Raw genomic sequence first — 23,489 nt, forward strand, 5'->3', positions numbered from 1 at the left:
ATTGAAACTTTCGAACACATTTGTCAACTTCGGCTTATGTCGTTGAATCTAAAAAAACTTTTGCGAGAAGTCATTATTTTATTCCCTCAAGGTGTTGTTTAGAAGAGCATTAAAACAAAGTTACTCTACTCAATCTGGCATTACAAGTTTTGTTCCATAGCCAGCCCTAAAAAAAAACGATAAATACTTACTTAGATTTCATTGTATAGTAATAAGGGTAACGTCTTTGGTTGTGTTAATCACAAATATATCTTTGAAATATTTTTCTTGTTTGCTGATTTCCATACAAAACGACTCATAAAAACTTTATTTGTTCTAATTCGATAAGAACTAGCTTGTTTAAAGTGAATGGTTGTGCTGCAGTTGTGCCAAATATAGACGCAGTACTAATCAGCAACTATTGGAACGATTCTTGTTGATTAAAATGAAGAGAACATTTTTTTCTTAATTCTAGTTTCCGTTGCCCCTTTTACGCCCTAATTACCAGGCTTCTACTGGATGTACACAAACACCTCTTTGATGAGGTAGATGCACCGTTGTCTACGATTTTCAGTAACATCCTGTTCTTCATGGAAGGTATTCCATGGCTGAACCTTCTTGTCTTGGTCCCTCACACATTTTCTTCCTTGGCTATTTATAGGGAATTAGCCATCAGAGACCAGAGCAGTGTTGATCACAGAGCCTATCCAGTGCACAAATGTCTTGGTGTACATTTTTAAGCCCAAAAAAGGCTATGGGATATTCTGTGTGATCAATTGGCTGCTAGATAAACCATGTGTAAATCTTCGCTGTGTTTAGAATTTTGACTTCTGAACCACAACAGCTTTCCACCACAATGACTCGAGGAAACTCCTTCCACCCCCCCCCCCAACAAGCACAACTGGACATCTCCAAGTTTAAAAGTTTTGCAATGTTCTTAATAAATCAGAGTTCCTCCTTGTAAAAAAATGAGACAGCCTTTTTTAAGTCTGTTATTTAGTCTGTTTTAAAGAAACAGCGTAAAGGATCTATTCGATCTTTTTGCCAATATTGAATTAAATATAGTTTATTATTATTATAGTTTATTTTCTTACTAATGTATAATAACTCAGAATGAACCTCTGATATCAACATCTACAACACGTCATCCCGTTGCACCGCCATGTTTTGACAGTAGCCCAGAATGGACAGATCAAACACTGGCTGTAGAGAGAGCCTTTCACTTGCAATATGCAACTTTGCCACTAGATATCACTAAACCCCATACACTAATACATGTTTGGATATCTGCACTGTTCTTAAAACACTTCAATTTGATATTATCAAGCGTATAGGGACTTGAGAAATTGCTTCTGATATTTGTAAGGTTTTATTTTGCTTGTCCCTATTTTTTAAATCTGTAGACCCCTGGAATTGTAACAATAGTCCTCCTAATTATTCCAAAAATATAGTACTTTATGGAGTCACTTTCAAATGACCGTCTTTGCACATTCATGACCGAATCAACACATTCATGAATGAGGCATTTCTACTTGATGATATTGGTACAGATACTCAGAACTTGTATAATTTTCTTTCAATTCAGCAAAGCAGCATTCATTTATTTTGAATTTTGTTCTTTTTATATAGCATTTTTTTATTTGGAAACCTTTTTTTCGTGTCAACATCAGGCTGTAATACACATACAAGAGCACTTTCCAAAGATCCAGCAAATACAATACGCATCATTTTAAGAGTACAATGCATTATGTGTCTAAGCAGAAGAGATTTGAGAGGTTGAGTTGTGGTTGTCTGAAAATGAAAGCATGTGGTCTGAGATGTTTTACATCATATTTAGATAGCACAAGTTGAAAGGTTCGGCAAACCAATATATTGTATACTGCATTTATAAGAGCTTCCAGGTTACCATAGTGTTTCCATTACTCGCATTCTTATGTCTGCCTGAACTTTGACTTTTCTCTTTGATTCTGTGATATAATCTGTCTTTCTGTCTTTGAATTCACAGCTTTAACCTACTTTGTAGCATTGCCTCTTTTCGCTTTTACAAAGATCCGCAGCAGGTTCGATTTGGTTGTGTAGAGTAAGTCCTGGCCTTAAATGTCTTCTTGCGCAACAGTAAGTCCCAAATTTTGAATTTAGCATTTAGTCTTTAAAAAATACAGAACATAAATCTGATCCTCTTCAAGTGCTCCCCCTTTAATTGGATAATGTCCAAATATCTACACAGAGCTAACATGTTCTTCATGCTTACCACCTTCATTCTCAGTCAGAAGCATTGTGTCTAACACAACACCACCAGATGACTGTACAGTTGCTTGTCTGCACCTAAGCGGACTTTGATAGTTCACCGTTACAATGCCATTTTTCATTCCTCGTTTCATAAACAGTTTAGAGTTTGCCGCCATAGAAGACCTGAATGAAATCCGTGTGAGCGTCCGATCTGCATGTGAGGCCCCTGGTTGGCCTCCTGGCTCGTGACCAGTTTTGTAATTACAAGTCATATAACGCCCGAATGCCTGTCTGAAAGTTTTGTTGAATAGAGTGTAGACCAACGGGTTGATACCTGATGACACATAACCAACCCAAACAAATATCTCCATGAGGCGGGCCATCACATTAACATCACAGCTGGCACATAGCACAGAGGTGATGTTGGTGATGAAGAAGGGGCACCACATCACTACGAAGAGAAGGAAGACGATGCCCAGAACCTTTGAGGCGCGCTGCTCATTGCTCAGAGTCTGCATTGACTTCTTGCCCATTGTCGACAATCTCCGAAAGTTAATCTCACCTCTTGTAGGAGAGTTTGTTGTGCCTGCATTAGATTTTTCTTGCATCCTGGGAAGTCTGTTGTCTAGCATGTTCAGTTGCTCAGTCTGAGGTGAGGGCACACCCTGCTCCCTTTGAAAAACTGTGGAGACTGCTTGGGAGCTAAAGCGCTGAGTCACCCTTGACTTGAGCAAATAAACCTTTTTGCGCAGCACCTGAACAGTGAGAAGGTAGATGACCAGCATAATGGTCAAAGGGATGAAGAATGCTGCCAAGGAGCCAAACATGATGAATTCCCGGAAGGTGTCGGTTTTCAGCAGGCATGTGTGGTTACTGTTGAAGGTAACATTGTTGGGAAGGTGGTAGTTCATGAGTCCCTTTATAGGAATAGGGATGGCGATACCTAGAAAATTATGACAAGAGTTAGAATTTGCAAAACGTTGGCACTTGTGCAGATGAGGTGTAAAAAAGTTGAATCAGTAATCTTTTTTTCATATTTTCAAAACCAGCTGCTGTAGTGTTGCTTTTGACCTCAAGGAAAGATGGACCTGTGTCATAGGTGGTAGTAAGAGTAATACAATAAAAGGATGGCAGGTTCTCTGCTTTTTGTTCTTAAATGAATTAAAGTTATCAGATGTTTGTAAAGAGGCGTTTTGTCTGGTTCCTAGCTGAACATATTGGACTTGCAAAATGTATTGGTGTCTTATTTTATCACACCCAACTGCTCACAGTGGTGTACTAGCTTTGGATACACAAAATAGATTGGCCTTTGAATGAAATTCATTCTCATGAAAATTGAGTTGTCCTCTTGGCACATCATCAGTAACTTCTCTGACTGATCCCTTTCACTCTCCCCATTTGTAAACCCAGTCTTTCCTTGGAATTTATGTCAACAAATCAGACTTTAGTAAAGTAAGGGCTGATACAGAGCTCTAAACAGTGTGTGCTAACAAAAGTCAAGGAAATCTGTAGTGATGTGCTTACCTATGGATATGAGCCACACCAGTGCAATCTTCACCATTGCCTTTGACCTGGATTTGTACTGGCTGTGTTGGATTGGCTTCTTGATGGCAATGTAGCGATCCAGTGAAATGGCACATAGGTGCATGATTGATGCTGTAGAAAACAGCACATCGAGGAAGATCCAGATAGGGCAGAGGAACTCAGGAAGAGGCCAGCCAGAGTCTAAAGAGAAGATGAAAAGGAGGTTAATTTAGAAAGACAGTTTTCTTTGATTTGTACGTCGTTTAACTGAGGTCATGATTCTACAACCCTTATAATGTATAACTGTAATGTATAACCCACTTTGATTCCAAAAGAACTTGAGTGTTGCACACTGTCTGTTATGGAAGATGTACCACAATGGAAAGAGATCAGACGTAGCTCTCATGCAAAAGATTGGTGTTTATTTATCTCTGTGAGGAGTGAATTTACTGGAAAAAGGAGGGTTCAATGAGTGTTTATGGAGCTAAAAGCTCTTTATGTAGATGTGCTGGAGTCTCTGTTCAACAGTAGTGTTTATTTTTTGTTCCAGGCATAAAATTGGCAAGTAATTGTTCTGGCTTTTGTCCCGACACCCATTAACATTGCAAAAGACTGTTGGAAATATTCCTTTACTTAAATTTGATTTGGTGTGCCACCTCCCCTTCCGTTTCTTGTACCACTTTTTTCACTCTTGGTGGAATTTTTGAGTCATAGCTTTGATTCGGTTTCATGGGGTTTACTTATTCATTGACAAATACTTGAACTCATTCTTAAAGCAGACTCAGTGTTTCTGTTTTACAAAGGGTTGAGTATCGTAAAGAACTGTTATGAACACCTTGAAAGGCCAAAGTTAAGAATTGCCCTCTGCCAAAGTGTATTTCAATAGGAAATGTTCCCTCTCCTGAATTGGAGCATGTGAGCTTGTTCAGTCTTAGCTTATAAGAGTAACACACTTCTATTGTTTTTATCGTAACTTATCACGACTGTTACCTAAATATCCGTCCTTTTAAAAATGTGTCACTTTAAAATCAGTTTAAAAGCATAAAATCGAAAAATGCATTTTAGGGCCGTCTTTTCTTAAAAGGCGTGGATTAAAGTGTCTAAGCAAAGAACTGCAATTTTTATTTTGTTTTCAGGTATTTTCTATGGTTTGTGTTTAAGAACTAAACCCCCAAAATATAGCCCATTGCCCCTTGAAAACAATTCGTCTGACCTGTAGCCCTTTTCTTAAAGAGAAGTGAATGGATGTTCTCAACAGATTAGGTAGGACAACTAAATAATTGGTACCTTTTTTTTTTCCAAACCTTTTTGACGTGTATTTTTTCTCACCCAGTGCTCTGTTCTCCACAGTTAACATCAGATGTCTTAACTTGTTGCCTGTTTGTGTGGAACTCATCAGTCTGTCAAATGAGTAAAGTGCTTGGCAGTGCTGACAAGTGCAACTGTAATCAGGTCACATTGTTGTCTCGGCCTTTCAGGATTATACATTTAAGCCTTTTCTTAAACATAATATACTCTCCCAGGAATATTGAATACATTGTGACCTTGTGCTTTTCTCTTAAAAAAATAAAATCTTTAACTCATACCTCTGACAGCATACTCTGTCCTGCAGTGCATTTAAATATTTCCTTCCCATGAGAAACTGATACTCTTATCTGAATCTCCAAACTCCTTTCACGTAATGTTTGTGCATGTTTACGTCCCCATGACCTCTCCTTTCTTACCATGGTACTGTCAGCTTCATCTCCCTAAATAGGAGAGTAACGACAGCTGCTTGCATCGGAAAATATTTGCCACGATTTTCTTTTTTTCAAATGCAACTTTTCAGCACACATAAATACTACTGTGATAGAGAAAACTCCTATTATAAGTGTTTAAACTAACGAACTAACTAGTGATAATTGGGCTTATTCCTAATATTACAGGTAAGTCCTTTTCAAACTTCTTTTCACACTGCCACCTGCTCCTAGTGAAATGTATATTTTGAATGAAGATGTAACTCTTGGTACTTATTTCAGTCACAGAGAATCACATGGAAATTAATGAATGCTATTAATCTTTATACCAAGGGATCAAGTTTTTATGCCGCTTTATTCGTATTTTGAGCTTTCAGTTTCTTCTGATAAATTACTCTGCAAGTTTGAGTCAACCTTCTCAGCTTCCGCAACTGAAAAGAAGGAAATATATTGTCTACTAAAACGATGTGATGTGTATTTAAGGGTGAAAGTAAACAGTTGAGTTGCTGCTTCATCTATTATTTAGGTTAAATACGTTCACAATGTGATGTCAAAGCCCTGCCAGCTGTGGTCCTATTTTTACAGCAAACATTTGGACAGTGTGTAGAGGGCAGATTTATTTCAAATATAGATGTAATACTAGATAATTGCTTGGCTCTGGCTTATGTAGCTTCTGCATTAAGATCAAATGGATAAAAGCTCCAGCTGTGACAAGTTTGACCTGTAATACATCCACTTCTCATGGAAAACTTAAACTAGAGTCAAGAAAACAAGTAGCCCAGTGTCTCCCCTGAACTCTCGCTGTTGAATGTGCGAGACATAATTATGATCGAGATCATTGTCCTGCATTTGCATTACTGGCTAATACAAGTTTTGCCAAACAATCTTATACAACCAACAGCACTCTCACTGGATTTAATTTGAAATGAAAGACTTTGGTAATCTGCTATACCAGGAGTTAAATTCAAGGCATAAACTTTCAGAGAAGTAGCATGTTTAGTGCAAGCTATCTCTTGTTAGATTTAATCCAAAACAAATTGTTTAATCATGCTTGCGATTTGAATCTATTGTTGCTCACAAACTATTTTCATTCTAACTACGTTGACTTGTTTTTCTTGGTAGATTATTAAAGTGGATTATTGATTTCTTCCTTATTCCATGTTAGATGTTAGGGAATCTTTTTTTTAATTTTTTTTTTATATGTAATGGAAAATTGTAAAATGTCCTCATCCCAAAGAAACACTCTTTACAACCTTGTTGCTTTGAGCCATTGTTAACTGGGTTTTAAACGTTTTTTATACAAAGACGTATAAACCTTTTCAGCAGTTAAAAATTGTTCAAACATCGCTAGATATCAGTGTAGTGTCTTTCATTGTGTTAAACATACCATCAGGTGTCAATGAGTTGATCTGGGTGTTGAACAAGGACATTTTCTCTCACTAGTCATATTTCTAGCCCTTTTTTTATTGCACAGGTTTATTTTTTGTGACATCAGGTTTTCGAACACATGGCCCCGTGCTAAACTTACTGTAGAGAACGGTGACGAGAGCAATGGGCATCACTAGGAGTCCCACCAGTAGATCAGCAACGGCAAGTGACATCAAAAAGTAGTTTGTGGCATTCTGCAGCTTTCTCTCGAGGGAAACCGCAAGAATGACTAGGATGTTGCCCCCGATAGTGGGGATGATGACCATGACGATAAGCAGGGCGGCCCATCTCAGCTGAACCCCAGACTCCTCTCCTGACCACGAGCTGTTAGTCTCAAGTGGAGCCGCGACTGCCTGAGACATGTTGCTGTAGAGGTCACAGCTGGTCTGAGCGTGGGTCGGGGCTCTGATCTTTCTGGTGTTGGACACTCGGCCAGCATGGTCACTGGGTCCCACAGGCAAGGGCAAAAGGCTAGTGTGGGGCAGCTCAGGATCAGTGAACAGGATGCGTCATCCCTTGTGAAGTGTAAAAACCACGAGGAAAAGCTAAAAAAATCAGTAGAGAATCCACTGAAAATGGGTCCAACGCTACAAACTCCAGTGCTGGCAGTAATCCCAACACGATAATTACTTCCACAGTGAACCGTTACTCGGGGTCCTCGTTTTCCCAGGCAGCAGAAGCTCTGTCACCCAGTGCATTCTCCTGTTGAAGGAACAGCGAAGCTTGTTACCAATTTGTCTGAAAGATGGTGCCATAATGAGATGTTTACAGTTGGAAAAGAAGAATGTCTTTCCTCTGTGGTGATATTTTACCACATTATTAAGAAATTAACCTAACTGGAAAATATAGGGTGTAATAGCTGACATGCTTTTTAGATGTTTGCTGGGTTTATATGAACTAAAAGTAGTTATTAAAAGGTTTTAAAACAACGCCTAGACATGGAAAAACTCTTGTGCTCTAAATGAAAAGAACAGACCACCATCTACGGTCTAGACATGTTCGTCTACAAAGATGGACACATTTTTCATGTGGAATGGATTACACTATTAAGGAAAGTACAACTGTGTCAATTAGACGGTCATTATTTAGTGAAAGTTTCTTACCTGCTCCTGAGCGTAAATTTTGTTGCTGTTGGACGTTTCCCGACAGCGCTACAAGTCTTTCGTTACACGAGCAAAACGTTGTGCTGATAAACACTACGTCTTCTTCAACATTTCCTTTCTCATCTTTATATTTCCACCGTCCACCAAGTAAGAGCGTGACAAAGCATGCCCTCCCTCAGCTGCAAAGCCTAAATCTGTCCCTGTCTGAAGCAGTCCATGATGTGGAATTTGTTTTGCTTCCACATGTTGGAGTAACCCCCAGTCTTGCTCCGCATCACCTACCGCGATCACAGGTTTAACACTTTCAGATGTTGTGGCTTGTCCACCTCTCTCCCGCTTCCAGTTGCTGCCCCTTGTTCACAGCCTGAGATTTGCTCACGCTCTCTCCCGTCTTGTTCACTCTCATTCTCTCGTCCCTCCCTCTACGTTGTGTCCGTGAGTCAGACTCTGCACACAGCAGATGAACGTCTTGGTGCTGGCAACATGCCATTGGTTCTGGGAGGTAATTTTCTTCAACACAGGCGTCCCACTGTTTATATTTGTCACTTTCTGTTCTCTCCTCTTTTCAAAGCGGGTGAAGCAGTGGGGGAGGTAGCAGCAGTGGTGTATGGGGAGAAGCCTTCGATGTGCTTGTACACCAAAGATTATGCTTTTTGTCCACAATTAGCTCACGTTTTCAGGCTGCCAAAGTATTTCAATTACAATCTTAATTTTGTTTAGATGACTAAGTTCAAAATTTAGACCATGTGCTTGTACCTTGTAATCTTTCTGGTTTTAATCAAATCAAAGTGCAGATTCTCTTTGCACTGTTTTGCTTTCAAAAACAAATGTTGGACATTACAATCTTTAGCAATAAATAATCAGTACTTGTCAAGTAAAATGTTGAGTGGATCTCGCACGGAAATGTGAGAGGGGCATTGATTAACCCCCCTCACTTGGTTCTATACATTCTCCAGGAATAGAAATATCCAAAGAAAATGTTTTAGCTAACTAATGATGCCTAATTCTCTGACCGTGCTAATATTACTACAAAATGTCACCATGCGTCATTATGTGCTTTGTTTGGTCATCTTATTTCAAATAAGTTAAGTTTGGTATTTGTCTGTACCAGGAGACATTCTCAAGTCAAACTGAAGAAAGGAATCTTTAGTTTGTCTGAGCTAAGATCCATACTATAAACTGACCCACAGTAATAACAGGAGAAAATCCTTGTCCAATTTATGTGCTGCTAAAAGTACAGAACATAAATTACATACCACACTGGCATATTTTAAGAATGAACTCTAATCAGTCTGTCTCAGCTGGGAAAACGTCTTTGTCACACTGTCAAACAGCCAATATCAGCAATTCTCTATCTTCAGAAATGTTAGCCATTATTTTCTCCTGAAAATTGGCACAATTGTATTTAGGAATCAATTTTTAAAAAGCCACACAAGTTCTCAATTTACCTTATTTGAATATGCAGTCATGATTTATTGGGGTGACAGATTTTTCACTGTGAATCCACAAAGAACAGTTGGCTTACTTCCCATCAGTTACAACCAGCAAAACCAAAACAGAATAAACTCTATCCTCAAATGTGGAATTGAAAGTTGGCCTCCATTTCTCAGTGATTGCCATTTGTGATCTCGTTAAATCCTCATGTAGTGGTTGAGCCGTGCTTCTAATTCCAAAGAGAGCAGTGGAGATTATGCTTTAGAGTCATGCCACTTTAGCTATTCACGCATCTAAATACAAAACACGGGACAGCTTGTACTTATTTACACATTATTTTCAGGACTTCATTGAAGGTATTTATTGGCTCAGGTCAGATGGAAGTGATCAAATCGTAGACACCTTAATTCCTATTTATTGGACTTTGTTTATATTTAGTTTAACTACCTCTGAAGTTGAATGAAGTCAGAAATATTTCAACCTCTTTGCCACCTTCAATTATTTCATGCACTATTGAGGGATCGGTTTGTTTTACTTTCTATTTCCTTGCTTAAAGTAGTTTTATATTGGTCCATTGCACTGAAATCCAATAGCAAGCAAAAGCAGGTGGCTTTACTAAAGCAAAAGTTATATCAATTATCTTTGTTCAACAATAGCACCACTTGGAGACATAAGGACATAAATCAAAGCCCTGCATTTCATATCCACTCTTTCACTTTCTTGCCCTTTTCTAGTTTTATCCCAGAAACATTAGATTTTCTATCCCTGTCTCATACAGTTCCTCTCAGACATGTATATGGTGTGCTTTCTGAAGCTCCTGCTCTTCTCCTCTTTGCTTCTTTTCCTTAAGTCTTCATTTTTCTGTCTCTCTTTGTCTCTCTTCAGGACCCCAGAGCAGTGTCCAAGTGTGGTGTCTCTGTTGTCCGAAAGCTACAACCCTCATGTTCGCTGTGGAGCTGCCATGGCTCTGGGCATCTGCTGCGCTGGGACCGGCAACAAGGTGAGGACCTCCTTCTTAATCCCCCTTCTTCTTTGTTCGGTTTATTGGTGAGTAGCCACACCAACATCAAGGTGCATAACTGCCATCTACTGTGTCTTAATCCCCCTCTCCTTCATTTTTACTTTAAAGTGTCATGGTGCAAGCATAGTGCAAGAATTACACCTAGATAGTTGTGGTGTCTTTGTGCTGTAGTCGCACTTGCCATCTGGCAATACTGGGACAAATCCCAGTGGGGATGGGAAGGGCTGAATCATTGAAGGACCACCTACTCTGCTAACAGCCTATGACCTCCTACAGAGTCATCATTGCCTCAATATTAACACTGACGGCTACATATTAATATCCTTTTTATTTCTAATACCAAGTGTGATTTGATGCATTTAGATGTGTCCACTTGTGATTGATTGACCCAAGATTCATATTAATACCAGGTTTTCAACAGGGCCCCGGAATTTCCTGCTCATATCAAACACATGATACACAAGGGTGAACTTTTTGAACACACCCTCACGTCAAATTTTCACACAATTAGACTCAGACATGTTTTTGTTTGCAATCTCAGTTCCAGGATATAAAAGTACTTACTTAATTAGATGTCAACACTTGAACCAACTCTTATTGGACTCATAGGTAGACTTGAATATCCCCATAAGACTATTTAGAATCAAAACTTGGATGGCAATTTTTTCATCCACAACTGCAGCATTGCCCCTGTTGTCTGTTGTTTATTCAGTGTGCGGTTTTGCAAAGAAAAGCAAACAAATGTATGACTTCTGTGAGGAATATCTACTCCTGAGTCCAGACTCACTGTTGCCCCTGCACAAGTAGCTCAGAAAAGGAGGTGACGTGTCTCATGTCATATTTAATGATGCCATCTCAGAAAGTGTAGCTTTACATATGTTTTTTCATGAAATGGGTGTATGACTGTGGCTCAAAAAACATTTGTAATTATTCCCAGATGCACCCACATGACTATCATCTGCTTTGAAGCTGGCTTACAGTAGTTAAGGGTAATTTTCAAACCCTTACAAGGTTTGATCAAAGACTTAAGCTCTTTAAGTGCTTCAGCCATCATCTTCATTTATATAGTAGATACTCCTTAGTTTAACTGTTGACTGATAAAATAGTTCAAATTGGTACACAGCTGTATCTTATCATCCTGTTGTTTCACATTGGAGTCTGAAAAGTTGACCAAAGATGACATATATGTGTTGGGTCCTGCCAATTCCTAAGTTGTCCAACTATGTGGGCTGGTCAGTCTCAGGTGGCAAAGCCAAAGTAGAGTCATGGCTAATTGCAACTGAGCCTTGGATCACCAGAGTGAATGTTTAGGTCCAGATCAGACAAAGGCGTGCTTCGGAGCTGATCAGCTCCTAGGCTTGACTGCTTGGTTTTTCTCAAGCACATTAGGCCCTTAGTGAGAGTAATGATGATGTGGCCAAAGAAAAGGGGTCATCCATTTAGAGGAAGCCTATTCCTTCGCCATCATTTATTCAGCTTGGCCTCTGGATATTTTTACTGGACCGGGTGTTCTTCATCTGTTGTATACGTGAAAGAAGAAAAGTTGCACAGGACTGCAGCTTTGGCCTTTTCTGTAGTCAGTTTGTTTATATTGATTATTTTCCATTATGAAAATCTTAGTCACGGTTCAGTTTTAGTTTGTTTGATGAAGAAACATGCGTGTATATTGAATATTTAACACCAAACAGACTCATGAGAATCGTTTCAGTGTTTTCAGTTTAACGGTCAGATGATACAGCTTTGTATTAAAATTTGAATTTGTGTTAGTGAAATGTGTTCTGCACTGTTACTTTTTTTTCTACACCATTCTTTAGCCAGTTTTTAGCAGAATTGGATTGAAACTCGTGTAAAGTCTCAACTGTCCTTCAAATTGGTAGAAAACAGACTCTGGATTCTGAACTGTAGATGGAGTAAAAGGATCTTATGAAACTACATTTCGTGCTGATTGTGCCTGACAGTAAATACCCTCAATTAAACCTCCTGACAACCAATCAGGAGCAGGATTTGGTTGACTGGTTGTTGGCTTTAAACTTTGACTTATCATCCCAGTATGGGGCTTTCTAAGCCGAGAGCACCGATGGAACCTGGTTTATTTTACCTCCACTGTCATCATCTTAGTTTGTTTCTCTTGCCTCGGTGGAGCTGACGCCTCCTTCGTCTGGTGGTGTGAGTTACAGCCATTACTACTTGTAAGAACAGAGGATCGAGCAGAAATCTAAAGGAAAAGAGTAGGTGGTCCTCACTCACTGGTTCATTCACATGGATCATGGGAGGAAACTGAATAAGGCAAAGCTTGTCATAGCTGTTGTTAGTGTTGTCCCAGGCAACCAGATATGAATGACACTAATGTCATTATTTTCCTGGTCTGGCTGCCTCTGTTGATAATCCCCTTTCCTGTGTTTGACCAAACAGAAGTGACCTTGCTGCGCTGTTCTGCTCTGTTGGGAATGACAGAATATTAATTGCATATGGAGTAAAAACAACAAATTGTCAGTTTTCTTTCTGCTTCAATCAGACAACTAAAAGACAGCAGTTTAAATAACTTTGGAAATGGATGTGCAAGTCTGTCATTGTCAGAACTTGTTTGATTTTCTTCCTCATTGTCCATATTGGATAACCAAGTGGGAATGACTCAAGACCAGAGTTCCACTAACGGTTTTGGCTGCTGATACCAATATGGGGAGGGAAAAATATCAAATATGATATTTCGGCTTATACATATATTAAAAAAATAGATTGCACTGATTTCTAACATCTACCTTAGTTCATTTTTTATTGAGGCTTGATATTTAACAATTTAACAAAAAACTTTATTAAAAATAACTATAAATAAAAAGAAGAAACCTATGCAACCAGTTCTGGTTCATTCTATGCTACAGACTAAACTCATGAGTACCATTCCATTTGTTACTATAATTATCGTTTGGCATTATAGGAGAAGTATCATTTACTACTAATATTTTTACAACTGACGATCCATTGATAAAACATGCTTTCTTCTATATTTAGATAACGTTCATCTGTTTGCCCTTAAGCAGTTTTTCAGGTTGCATAGTTTCTTGTGTGGCACTTCAAACCTGCACTTACTCTAGATTTTTGTCTTCAGTAAATTCCAAGTTAATGTACACACGGCCAGGGAAAATACCTCATCTATCTTAGAATCTGAAAATGTGTGCCAAGTGCGCAGATCGGATTTTCTCTTGGTCCTTGGTCCTTCTATACCTACTTTATCTTGAAATATCAACATGGGAAAATAATTTGACTACATGTTTTGTATTAACTACTTTTTCCACATCAGATTATTTAATTTATATTATTTATTTATATATATATATATATATATATATATATATATATATATGAAAATAAATATTTAGTTTTCAGATATATTTCATATCATCCGCCACCAGTTTCTACCTAATTTTTCAGCCCTATAAGGATTACACAGCTTTTAAAAAATCTACTCAACTTGAACTTTTATTAATTTAACACAACAGATTTTTCTTTTATACCTTTACCCCCACAGGAGGCCATCAACCTGCTTGAGCCCATGACCAATGACCCAGTGAATTATGTGAGGCAGGGGGCCCTCATTTCCTCAGCCCTCATCATGATCCAACAGTCTGAAGTCACTTGTCCCAAGGTAAGTGCAACTGGATTTTTGGATTGATATTTGTTTGATTGCTTTTTAATTATCCTAATAATTTCAATCCATTTCTGTTTATCGGCAGAATAAATAAACCTGCCTTTGTGACTCTTAAAATTATGCTCCTCACCACCGAGCACAGTTAGCTGGTTAGAATTTTATTTTTTAAGAAAAGGCTATGATTTAACTAAATGCAGAAAGTATCTGAATTGCAAAGTTAGAAGGAAACACATCTGTCATAGAATACTGGAGTGACTAACTAACCCAGACAAACACTTGCACCTCAAACTGTTAAGATATGCCAGGAACCCTTTCAAAGACTCATTGTCTGCACGGCGACAGTCCTTAATGCGGTATATGCGGGAAACTGTGGAACATCAAGAGGTAGTGGATCCATGACTGTTTATTTCAAAGTCTCTGTATTTGTAATATCCACCTCTGTTACTCAGTTGTAGACCAAACTCTTCGATCTGTCGTTTGAGGCTGATAAATCGATCCAATTGACCAATAACTACCCAACACTGTGTTTAGTCAATTTTGAGGTTTGCTGGAACTCTTTAGAAATAAGAAGCTAAGCATTGGCTGTGGTGATGTGGCAATATTTAAATAACTTATCCATTTTAATTGGAGACCCCCTGACAAGGTGGCACAGATCGACTTGGCATATAAATTCCAACCATACACTCACTGTTGTGCTTTAAAGCTTGAAGGAATCCTTTAATATTAAATCTCAGAGTGTGCATACCTCTGACAAATCGAACCCCTTATCATGCCATGTTAAAGAAAGTGGAGGAAAAAAAACCTGGATCCATGCATATATGCTCCACAAAGTATAGGGTTCTTCCTTGGTCATCCACTGGTTTTACACCTGAATCTATTGGCTTTACACAAACATGTTGTCCTTTCCCTCTTATTTCAGGTGAACCAGTTCAGGCAGCTTTATTCAAAGGTCATCAACGACAAGCACGATGACGTTATGGCCAAGTTCGGCGCCATCCTCGCCCAGGGAATCCTCGATGCAGGTTAGTCTCCAGACAAATGGGCACAAGAAACATCTGTAGACTGGTGGTTGGAAATATGGTCTTACGTGTATATCTGGAAAGGAACCACCTGGATCCCTGCTTGTAGGTGTGGGTTTATCATTGTTTGTCACGGAGCAGAAGATGAGAAACTAATCTATCGTCCCATCTGCACATGTACCTTCACTCCTCATGGGATACACAAAGACTATATTCGTAATTACACAGTAAATCAAGTGAACTGCTCTGTATTGGGTTTGTGGTTGTGAGTATGTGTGTCTTTGAGTTCCTTTGCATTTAAGCAAACTTTCTTGGCTGACCACACGTGCTCCGTGTCTCTGGAACAGATCATGCTAAGTTGCATTAATGCCTGGCGATCCTACCTCAGATTCACTCAGCACACAACCCACATGGCTTGTTGGTCTCACCCGTGTGATTACTGTTTGTCTGATAGTCCCTGTGTTTGTGTTTCTGTGCGGGTGTTTGTGGACACAAGCATGCGGCATGTGTTTGTGTGTGTGGGGTCCCAGAGAGCTGTACATCATCACAGTGCGCGCTGTACACTCTCATACATCCAGAGCGCACCCATATTCTAATGTATACAGAAACCCTCAATGCGGGCAGCAGCAGCAGAAACTAATTTTCTATCACCATCTTAAGACCCTGTGTGTTAGGCCAGATGAAAACCAGCTCTGTTTACACACTGCTGTCCAAATACACTATCAGGTGTTGCCGCTTTGTGCAAGTTGCATCACCTGTGGAAGGGTTAACTGCAGCGTATGTGTTTTTGAAATGACGTGAATGTTTATCATCTCTCATTAAATTTGCCTCCGCTCCTCCTGCAGCACTATTTAATTTGCTGTTTTGTCCTGAGCAGATTAGCCGTCTTGAGAGGCGGACAGACTTCAATCGTATATCAAATCAGCCACATTAACCGCAATATACTCGGGCCAACATGGCAAGATAACCCCGCATGAGACCATCCAGACAAACCCTGAACACCCGTGTCATTCTTCAGAATGCAGACACGCTCCCGGCTCTCCCTCCCTCTCGCCGCTCCAAACACCAGCTCTCACTGTTTGCCCACGTTTCAGTGGAGTTCAGCGTGTTGCTTGAAGTTGAAAAACATACGAGCAGGAAACGCACCCCTCCTGTTTGAATGTCAGACACGCTCGTGCTCGTGCAGTGTGAATGTTTCAGGATTCTGGTTCTTGTAGAGGAGTTTGGAGCATTTGAGCTGCAGAGGTAATTGTATTTAATTTGATGGGCGGAAGCCATTAGAGCAGTTTCATGATCTCTGGTGCTCATTACGAAGGAAATGTCAAGTCTCGTTGCTCCTTCTCTCACACTCTGTATCCATCTCCCTCTCACTATTACACATCCAGCCTCCATTTTGTCCTTCACTAATTGATACAATCCATTAATTAGCTTTAATGAGTGTTTTCTCTCTCATCGAAATGAAACCTGCCCTCTTGTTTCATCTTTTCAAACAAAACAACACACAGGCTGGTTGTTGATGTTGTCACATTACACCTTTTGAAGAATCGCTGCCGTGCCTCCCTCACAGCTCTGTGGAATGAAAATTGGCCCACCGAACTAACAGTTGGCAAAAACAGTGGGTGTGGGGGGGGAGCCGCTAGTCAAGTGCTCTCAACCTCTCCTCAAGCTTTTAAGAGACTTTTTAAGTTTGCCGTCCAGCGAGCAGAGCTCATGACTCATTCTGGCCAAGTTTGAGTGTGTGGGAGGGGAAAGGTTTCAACACTGGTTCAGATGTCGAGATAAGGCTCAGTTATTAAATCATCTCAGCGACCTCTGAGAAGAGGGGGGTGCAAAGCAAGACAATGGCAGATGATTAAACTGGTATTGTTTTGTCTGATATCTTTTTTTAGTTGGAGTGGCTACTCCCTCATAACATGCCTCCTTTTTTAAAGGACATTTTTTAAAGAAATGACAGATTCATTGTGGTTGCTTCTGATGTTCTCTTCCTTCCCCTCGGTCTGTCTTCCCTTTTATGGTTCCTCCCTTCTGTTTTTCCCCCCTAAAAAGACCAAGGGAGGTCTGTTTTTCTTTTGTCCTGCTTCAAGATGTACACTTGATCCTTCTTTTATCCATTTGGTTATTGAGGTCCACTGTCGTAGCTAAATTGACCCAGGTTTTTATTTGGTAGAGCACAAATTTCCTTCTTGAGTGACCACAGTGATAAGTGTGTAAACCTCACATACACACTCTAGTCTTACAAGATACTGTATTTTGTATCCTTTTAACTTTTGATTCAACAACTGACGTTCTTTTTCTGGAATAAGATATGAATACAAGCTGTTCAATAGTTTCTTCTTCACTTTTGTCGCATGAATAATACATGCAGTTTATTAGGTACAACGTCAACTTGAGTTTATTTATTGATATAAATAAAACTGAAACACTTGAGTGTAACACAATACTACAAATTGTAGGTTTAACGTTGTATTACCATACCGTTGAATGTATCATCACCCTCACTGTAGGATTTCTTCCAGATAATGTATATGGATACCAGGTCTCTTGTATGCTGAAGTAAAAAATATATACTTTGTTTAAAGTAAATTTGAGCTCTATAAAGTCTGAAACTTCTTCAACACAGCTGTGAAAGCCATCTGTTTATTTTGGGGACAGCTGACACGCCTCTTGTGATGTAGATCAGTTATTAATCTTCTTTGCAGCTCAAATCTAATTATTATTAGATTTCATTTTAAATTAAATGCAGGATGTGGTAGACAATGCATTCCTGGGTTTAACTGGCTCACCAAAGCATGTCTGTAGTTTAACTTCTGCCTTGGGATCAATAGATCAGACGGGTTGAAGCCAAAAGACAACCTGAACAGGGTGGTGACCATCCTGCCCTGAACTCTCATTAACCTCAAAATCCCTCATCACATGATACTGTGCCAAGCTGCAAACAGTTTGTTTCACAATCATCAATGAGTGTCACAAGGATTTCACCTACTGTTCTTATGTGACCAAACAATGGTCCTCAACTGAAAAGCATGCATAATATTGATGTTTCACCTTTACTGCTTTGACCTAATTCACATAGATCTGTCACATTATGTCTGTAACCTTCCTGTCCTCTTCTGTCCAGGTGGACGTAACGTTACCATCTCTCTGCAGTCCAGGACCGGTCACACTCACATGCCGTCGGTGGTCGGCCTGCTGGTCTTCACCCAGTTCTGGTTCTGGTTCCCCCTCTCCCACTTCCTGTCATTGGCCTTCACACCAACTGCTATTATTGGCCTCAACAAGGACCTCAAGGTACTGGAGTGTCTTCTATTATGATAATATTATAAGTCTGTCAGAATTCGTATTCGTAAAAGCAACGATAAAACATGAGATCATTTACATTTTTTGCTTCAAAATATCACATCACGGTTACAGAATGTTCATAATCAAGCTGTTGATGTTAAAAGCCCTCCTGAATTCATCTGGAGGAGGTGCATGTGTGAGCGCAAATGTCTGAGTGAGATGCTCTGCAGTCTCTGCGGACTTTATCCACCTGGCCTCCTCGTATAATGTCCATAGAAATCCAGGAAAAGTGGGTGTGTGAACACAGCTGGGGATCCCAAAAAAAGAACTTTACATTTTTAAGAAAGTGATGGGTTCTACCTCTTTTGTCTGGATCCACAAACATTTTTTTATGGGTTCTCTATTCTCCCACCAAGTTCTGTGAAAATCAGTTTAGTTGTTATTGCATAATCCTGCTTACAAACCAACGCATGGGGTTGAAAATGTAACCTACTATGCAGAGGCAAGAATATGATTGTTTTGCAAATGTCAAACCTCAACTGAGCAGCAGGTATGGCTGCTAAATTTGGCTGATGTGTTTTGTGTTGCATTTGATGGAGAAATGTTTAGCTTCTTGTCTTGGTAACAAGTGTCATCAGCAGCAGCCTATCTGTAACAAGGCCATCCTGACTGTCGCCTCCTCTGGCACACGGCCACTCGCAAACTGACGCCAAGGGATCACTCAACATATTGGGGTCTTAAAATGGCATTAGCTGGATATTATCTCTCAATTTCTACCCAAATCAGCAGCACATGACACATGCAGACTTTTGTGATATGTGCGTTCCAAGCTTAACCAAGCCCTGGAGTATATGATTGGTGTGAAGCCCCTCGTAAATACACCAGGGATAGAGTGCAGCAGGACGGTTGGAGGTTGGGGCGGTGTTGGGGTGGTGTTGGGGCAGCAGGGTTTAACAGTCCTGTGCTGCATCCTGCCAACACTCGTCAGCACCTGTTTAACGAACCAGCACGAGTCTTCACAGACACACCTGTCGCCACCAGACAAAGAACATCTGCGTTATCTACCACTTTTCAGCAGCCATCATGCATCTTAGCTTCCAGACTCTTGTTACACAAGACAATCCATTAACTGCCACTCAGCTTCTACAAATGTATTGAAATTGCTGAAGTGAGAGGTGATCTATAATAAAATGTTCCCTTCTTGGTCACACATTATTCTGCATTGCTTCTCTCCTGGAACAGAGATGGTTTCAATCATTTAATTTCAGTGAGTGTTATGAAAGATAATCTCCAGCCACAGCAGCACCAGGTGCCTTCTGTTTAGTGTCAGCCTTTAGATTATGTTTGTCTCAGTAGAGTTGACGTGGCCTCTTCTTCTTCATTTAAACATGAGGTTGCAGCTATTGGAACAAAAGCACTGTAGCCTCTTTTGGCTTGTTGGTCTAGCAGTAGAAACTCCTGTGTAATGATGAAGCCCAAACTTGTTGGACAGTTTAAGAAATGCAGCAAACACTAGATCAGACCATACTGATGAACGTGAAAGCATACAGTTTTATTAGTAGCTTCCTATTTAATGTTAAACTAAAATGGGCCCAAAAGAAATGACTATCAGCAAATCAGTGAAATTTGTTAATTGAATTTTAAACTACCAAAATATACAGAATAAAACACGTTGTGATGTGACATTTTCTGCCAAAAGAACAGAGCAAACTTTTTTTCTTTTTTTTTTTAAACGGGACCAACAGTCTGCAGACATGTCCATGACTGTGTGAGGCTTTGTTTACTGTGGACATGGAGAATGTGCTTTGAGCTAAATGCTTGTGTCTGTATGACCCACACGTAAAATGTAAATCATCAGAGCTGGGAACATCAGTCTTTATCCTCTAAAGTGGATACAACAGTGATCTTATCCAGGTTATGTATTAATAAATCTGTCCATCTTTTCGTCGTTCTTTTCAGATGCCCAAGGTGCAGTACCGCTCCAACTGTAAGCCCTCCACCTTCGCTTACCCACCAGCCCTGGAAGTTCCAAAGGAGAAGGAGAAGGAGAAGGTGAGAACTGAGGCTCCACAGCACATCAGCTTGTTTTCCATTCCCGTGAATGAAATGATATGTCGAGGAAAGTTTATATTTCTTCATTTTGATTTGTGAATCATTTTGAATCCTCCAAGTCGGACTCATCATTTTCTTCTTCCGTTACGTTTATTATTTGGGCTTCTCCAAACTATTTTTTCTCAGTTGATTCATGTCTCAATCCTTGATGCTCTAGAAGAAAGTATTGAAAGCAGCGTTTCTTTTGTGGTTGACTAGCAAGGTCTGAGTGTCAGTGGTATTGTTTTACACTGTGGAAACATCTCCGCTCTCTCTGCATGGCAGGTATCCACTGCTGTTCTCTCCATCACGGCCAAAGCCAAGAAGAAGGAGAAGGAAAAGAAAGAAAAGGAGGAGGAGAAGATGGAAGTGGTAAGTGGAAATACCCAAAACTCTAATCCCTGTCCTCTGTCAGAATAATCCTGTTTTATTTCTTTTATTCCTTTTTTTGAAAGTTTTTTATATTTTCTCAACATTTTCCTTTTCTCAACTGCAGAAAAATCACTTGGAAGATTAGGTATAAAATCCCCACTATCTGTGTTCTGGATGGTTTCTCCATGCACAAGTCTTTCTTGCTTTTTAGCACCACGTACACGCACACCTCTTTTTAATTCTTCTCTTTCCGTCTGGCTTTATAGTTTCACTCCTCCATTCCCGGTGCAGTCAGTCCAGAGCCAGTAAAACTTTCATTGGGATTTTTTCTTGGCGTTAGCAGCGTGTTTGATGTTGTCTGCCACGCAACGTCTCAGCTCTAGTGCTGAGAGACGAGCCTGGAAACGTCCGGCCTGCTCACATCTCCGCTTTTTCTATTTCATTTGGTTTAAGTCATTGAGAAGAAGCTGAAGGGGAAAGATCCGCTCAAACTGGGGGCAGAACTTGATTTGTACATATCTCTTTTGCCTCTTCTTGTATTTATAAATTTGTTTTCAACAAATATAAAAACGATAAAATAGTTTAGATTGATGAGGATTAAAATGTAACTGAACACAGAAAGGTATTGAAGAATATATGCTTCATATAATATGATTAGAATTAGATATTGCATATTGAGGAAAGAATGGATAGACCTTTTGAAACACAGATTTTACACTGACACACACTCTTCCTGTGACTTTATCTGGTTGAATAGTCCAGGTTGATGCCTCCGAATAGAAACTTGAGTCAGGGGAGAACAGACAGAGCATTTGAAGATGATGTTTGGTCCAGAAACACAAATCCTTTTTTTTATTACCACCTCCCTTGTTACATTCTCTCCTCCATTGTCTTGTTAATGGTTTTCAGTGTCGACCTGATACCCAACAAATCACCAGACATGAAATCGAAAACTGAATCGAAAACCTGGATTTATTAACTGTAAATCCTGTAAATGGTCAAATAATGTAAATGTTTAAGAGAAAAATGTATTATCATTGTGGTTTAAGTGTGGTGTGTTTAAACACATCAGTTGAAGGTGAGCAATATTCCTTAAGACATATCTCAATAGTGCAAATTATACAATTATTTCAAAGAGTCAACAGGAACCAGAACAGAGGAAATATGTAAAAAAAAAAAAAGATAACGTGAGGACAATAGAGGCCCTGATGTAGAAGTCATGTACTGATTGTCTGTCGCAGGAGGTCCAAGAAGGCGAGAAGGAGAAGAAGGATGAAGAGAAGGAGAAGGAGAAGGACAAAGAGAAGGAGAAGGAAAAGGAGAAGGAGAAGGAAAAGGAAAAGGAGAAGGAGAAGGAAAAGAAGAAAGAGGCAGAGCCAAACTTCCAGCTCCTGGAGAATCCAGCCAGAGCGATGCCAGCTCAGCTCAAAGTCCTCAACATGCCCGAGACCTGCCGATACCAGCCCTTCAAACCGGTAACTACAGCCCACCCCACTCTGTTTGTTTGTTTCCAGTTAAAATTATTCACAACCACTTCACAAGAGACAGTTACATTCAAAATAGAATCGATTGTACTGGCTACCTCTTCAGAACCAGGTATTTCCCTTTTTAGAAGTGTGATCGTAACATTTTCCATATAAGATGTTAAATGCACTTATTTAACTCCTCACTACTTTTTGCTAATGCTTTTATAGCACCATTAAACAAGAATTCTGGGTAGACCCCGAATTACCTTTAAAACCTCTGGAATGTACTTCTCATGAATCAGATGATATTTGACAATGAAAAATTATCTCAGGAGTTTGTCCCTTCAATCTAAATCAATCAGATCTGTAGGTTGGTGTTTGGCTTCTGTGGAGAATCTAACCCCCCCCCCCCCCCCCCCCCCCCCTCCCCAGGGCTGTAAACCAGACAACTGCTACTCTGCTGTAAATGTTGGCAGTTTTCCGCAGTAAACGAAAGGAAGATGTGTGGTCACCCAATGAGAGCTCACCTCAGTCTTGTAAAGAGGAAGTACTGTTTAATTCTGTGTCTAATAAGCTAAGCTCAAGAGAATTATATTGTATTGACTTATCGGATCAGATGCCAAAATACTGTCTTTGCTGGACTTAAGTTCGGGCTTTGTTTTTACTCTCAAAGGCGCGTTAAGGAAGTGTAGAGTTCTTACATATTTATCTTGAAATCTGGTCAATGTCAGGAGGTTTATTGAAAGCCTATTAAATTAATATGAAGTTTCCTGTGTTTGATTGTTCACTGGAGCTGAATGACTTCTCAAATGGTTTTTATACTCCCCTGTGGAGATTTGCTTGGAACAAAAAACACATTTATGACTTGTTCATCTTTTTGAATAGATTAACCCTCACACGTCCTATATTTCCTCTGTATTTCATATTTTATATTTGGGCCATCTTAACAAATTTAATCTTTTTTTATATACACACTATGGATTTTGCCATTTAAAGATTCTGGCCCCGAAAACGATGTCAGTACTTTATAAGGAACCCCTTGTGGTTTTAACACGTACAGTGCCTTGCATAAGTATTCACCCCCCTTGGACTTTTTCCCATTATGTACTGTTACTAACTGGAATTCAAATAGACTTAAATAAACTTTTTCCCGTTTGATCAA

General features: G+C 39.6%; 2 protein-coding genes across 3 annotated transcripts in view; one reads left to right on the plus strand and one right to left on the minus strand.

Moving 5' to 3' along the window:
* The window catches only part of psmd1 (proteasome 26S subunit, non-ATPase 1), a 33,361-nt gene that overhangs the window by 6,797 nt on the left and 3,075 nt on the right, over positions 1-23,489 (plus strand). The window contains exons 17-23 of the mRNA XM_053430965.1: positions 10,319-10,433; positions 13,981-14,097; positions 15,020-15,122; positions 18,238-18,407; positions 20,358-20,450; positions 20,775-20,861; positions 22,103-22,336. Of these exons, the coding sequence (XP_053286940.1) occupies positions 10,319-10,433; positions 13,981-14,097; positions 15,020-15,122; positions 18,238-18,407; positions 20,358-20,450; positions 20,775-20,861; positions 22,103-22,336 (919 nt within the window). The remainder of the gene's footprint in view (positions 1-10,318; positions 10,434-13,980; positions 14,098-15,019; positions 15,123-18,237; positions 18,408-20,357; positions 20,451-20,774; positions 20,862-22,102; positions 22,337-23,489) is intronic.
* On the minus strand, positions 1,550-8,444 carry htr2b (5-hydroxytryptamine (serotonin) receptor 2B, G protein-coupled). 2 transcript variants are annotated; one of them, XM_053430966.1, is made up of 4 exons: positions 8,000-8,444; positions 6,997-7,598; positions 3,733-3,933; positions 1,550-3,151 (listed from the first exon to the last, which is right to left on the minus strand). In XM_053430966.1, the coding sequence occupies exons 2-4, from the start codon at positions 7,256-7,258 to the stop codon at positions 2,199-2,201; spliced, it is 1,416 nt and encodes a 471-aa protein (XP_053286941.1). In that variant the 5' UTR covers positions 7,259-7,598; positions 8,000-8,444; the 3' UTR covers positions 1,550-2,198. The 2 variants fall into 2 exon arrangements, with proteins under 2 accessions (XP_053286941.1, XP_053286942.1); XM_053430967.1 differs by having other exon boundaries at positions 6,997-7,634.

Source organism: Pleuronectes platessa, chromosome 9 (genome assembly GCF_947347685.1).
Source record: "Pleuronectes platessa chromosome 9, fPlePla1.1, whole genome shotgun sequence".
NCBI lineage: Eukaryota > Metazoa > Chordata > Actinopteri > Pleuronectiformes > Pleuronectidae > Pleuronectes > Pleuronectes platessa.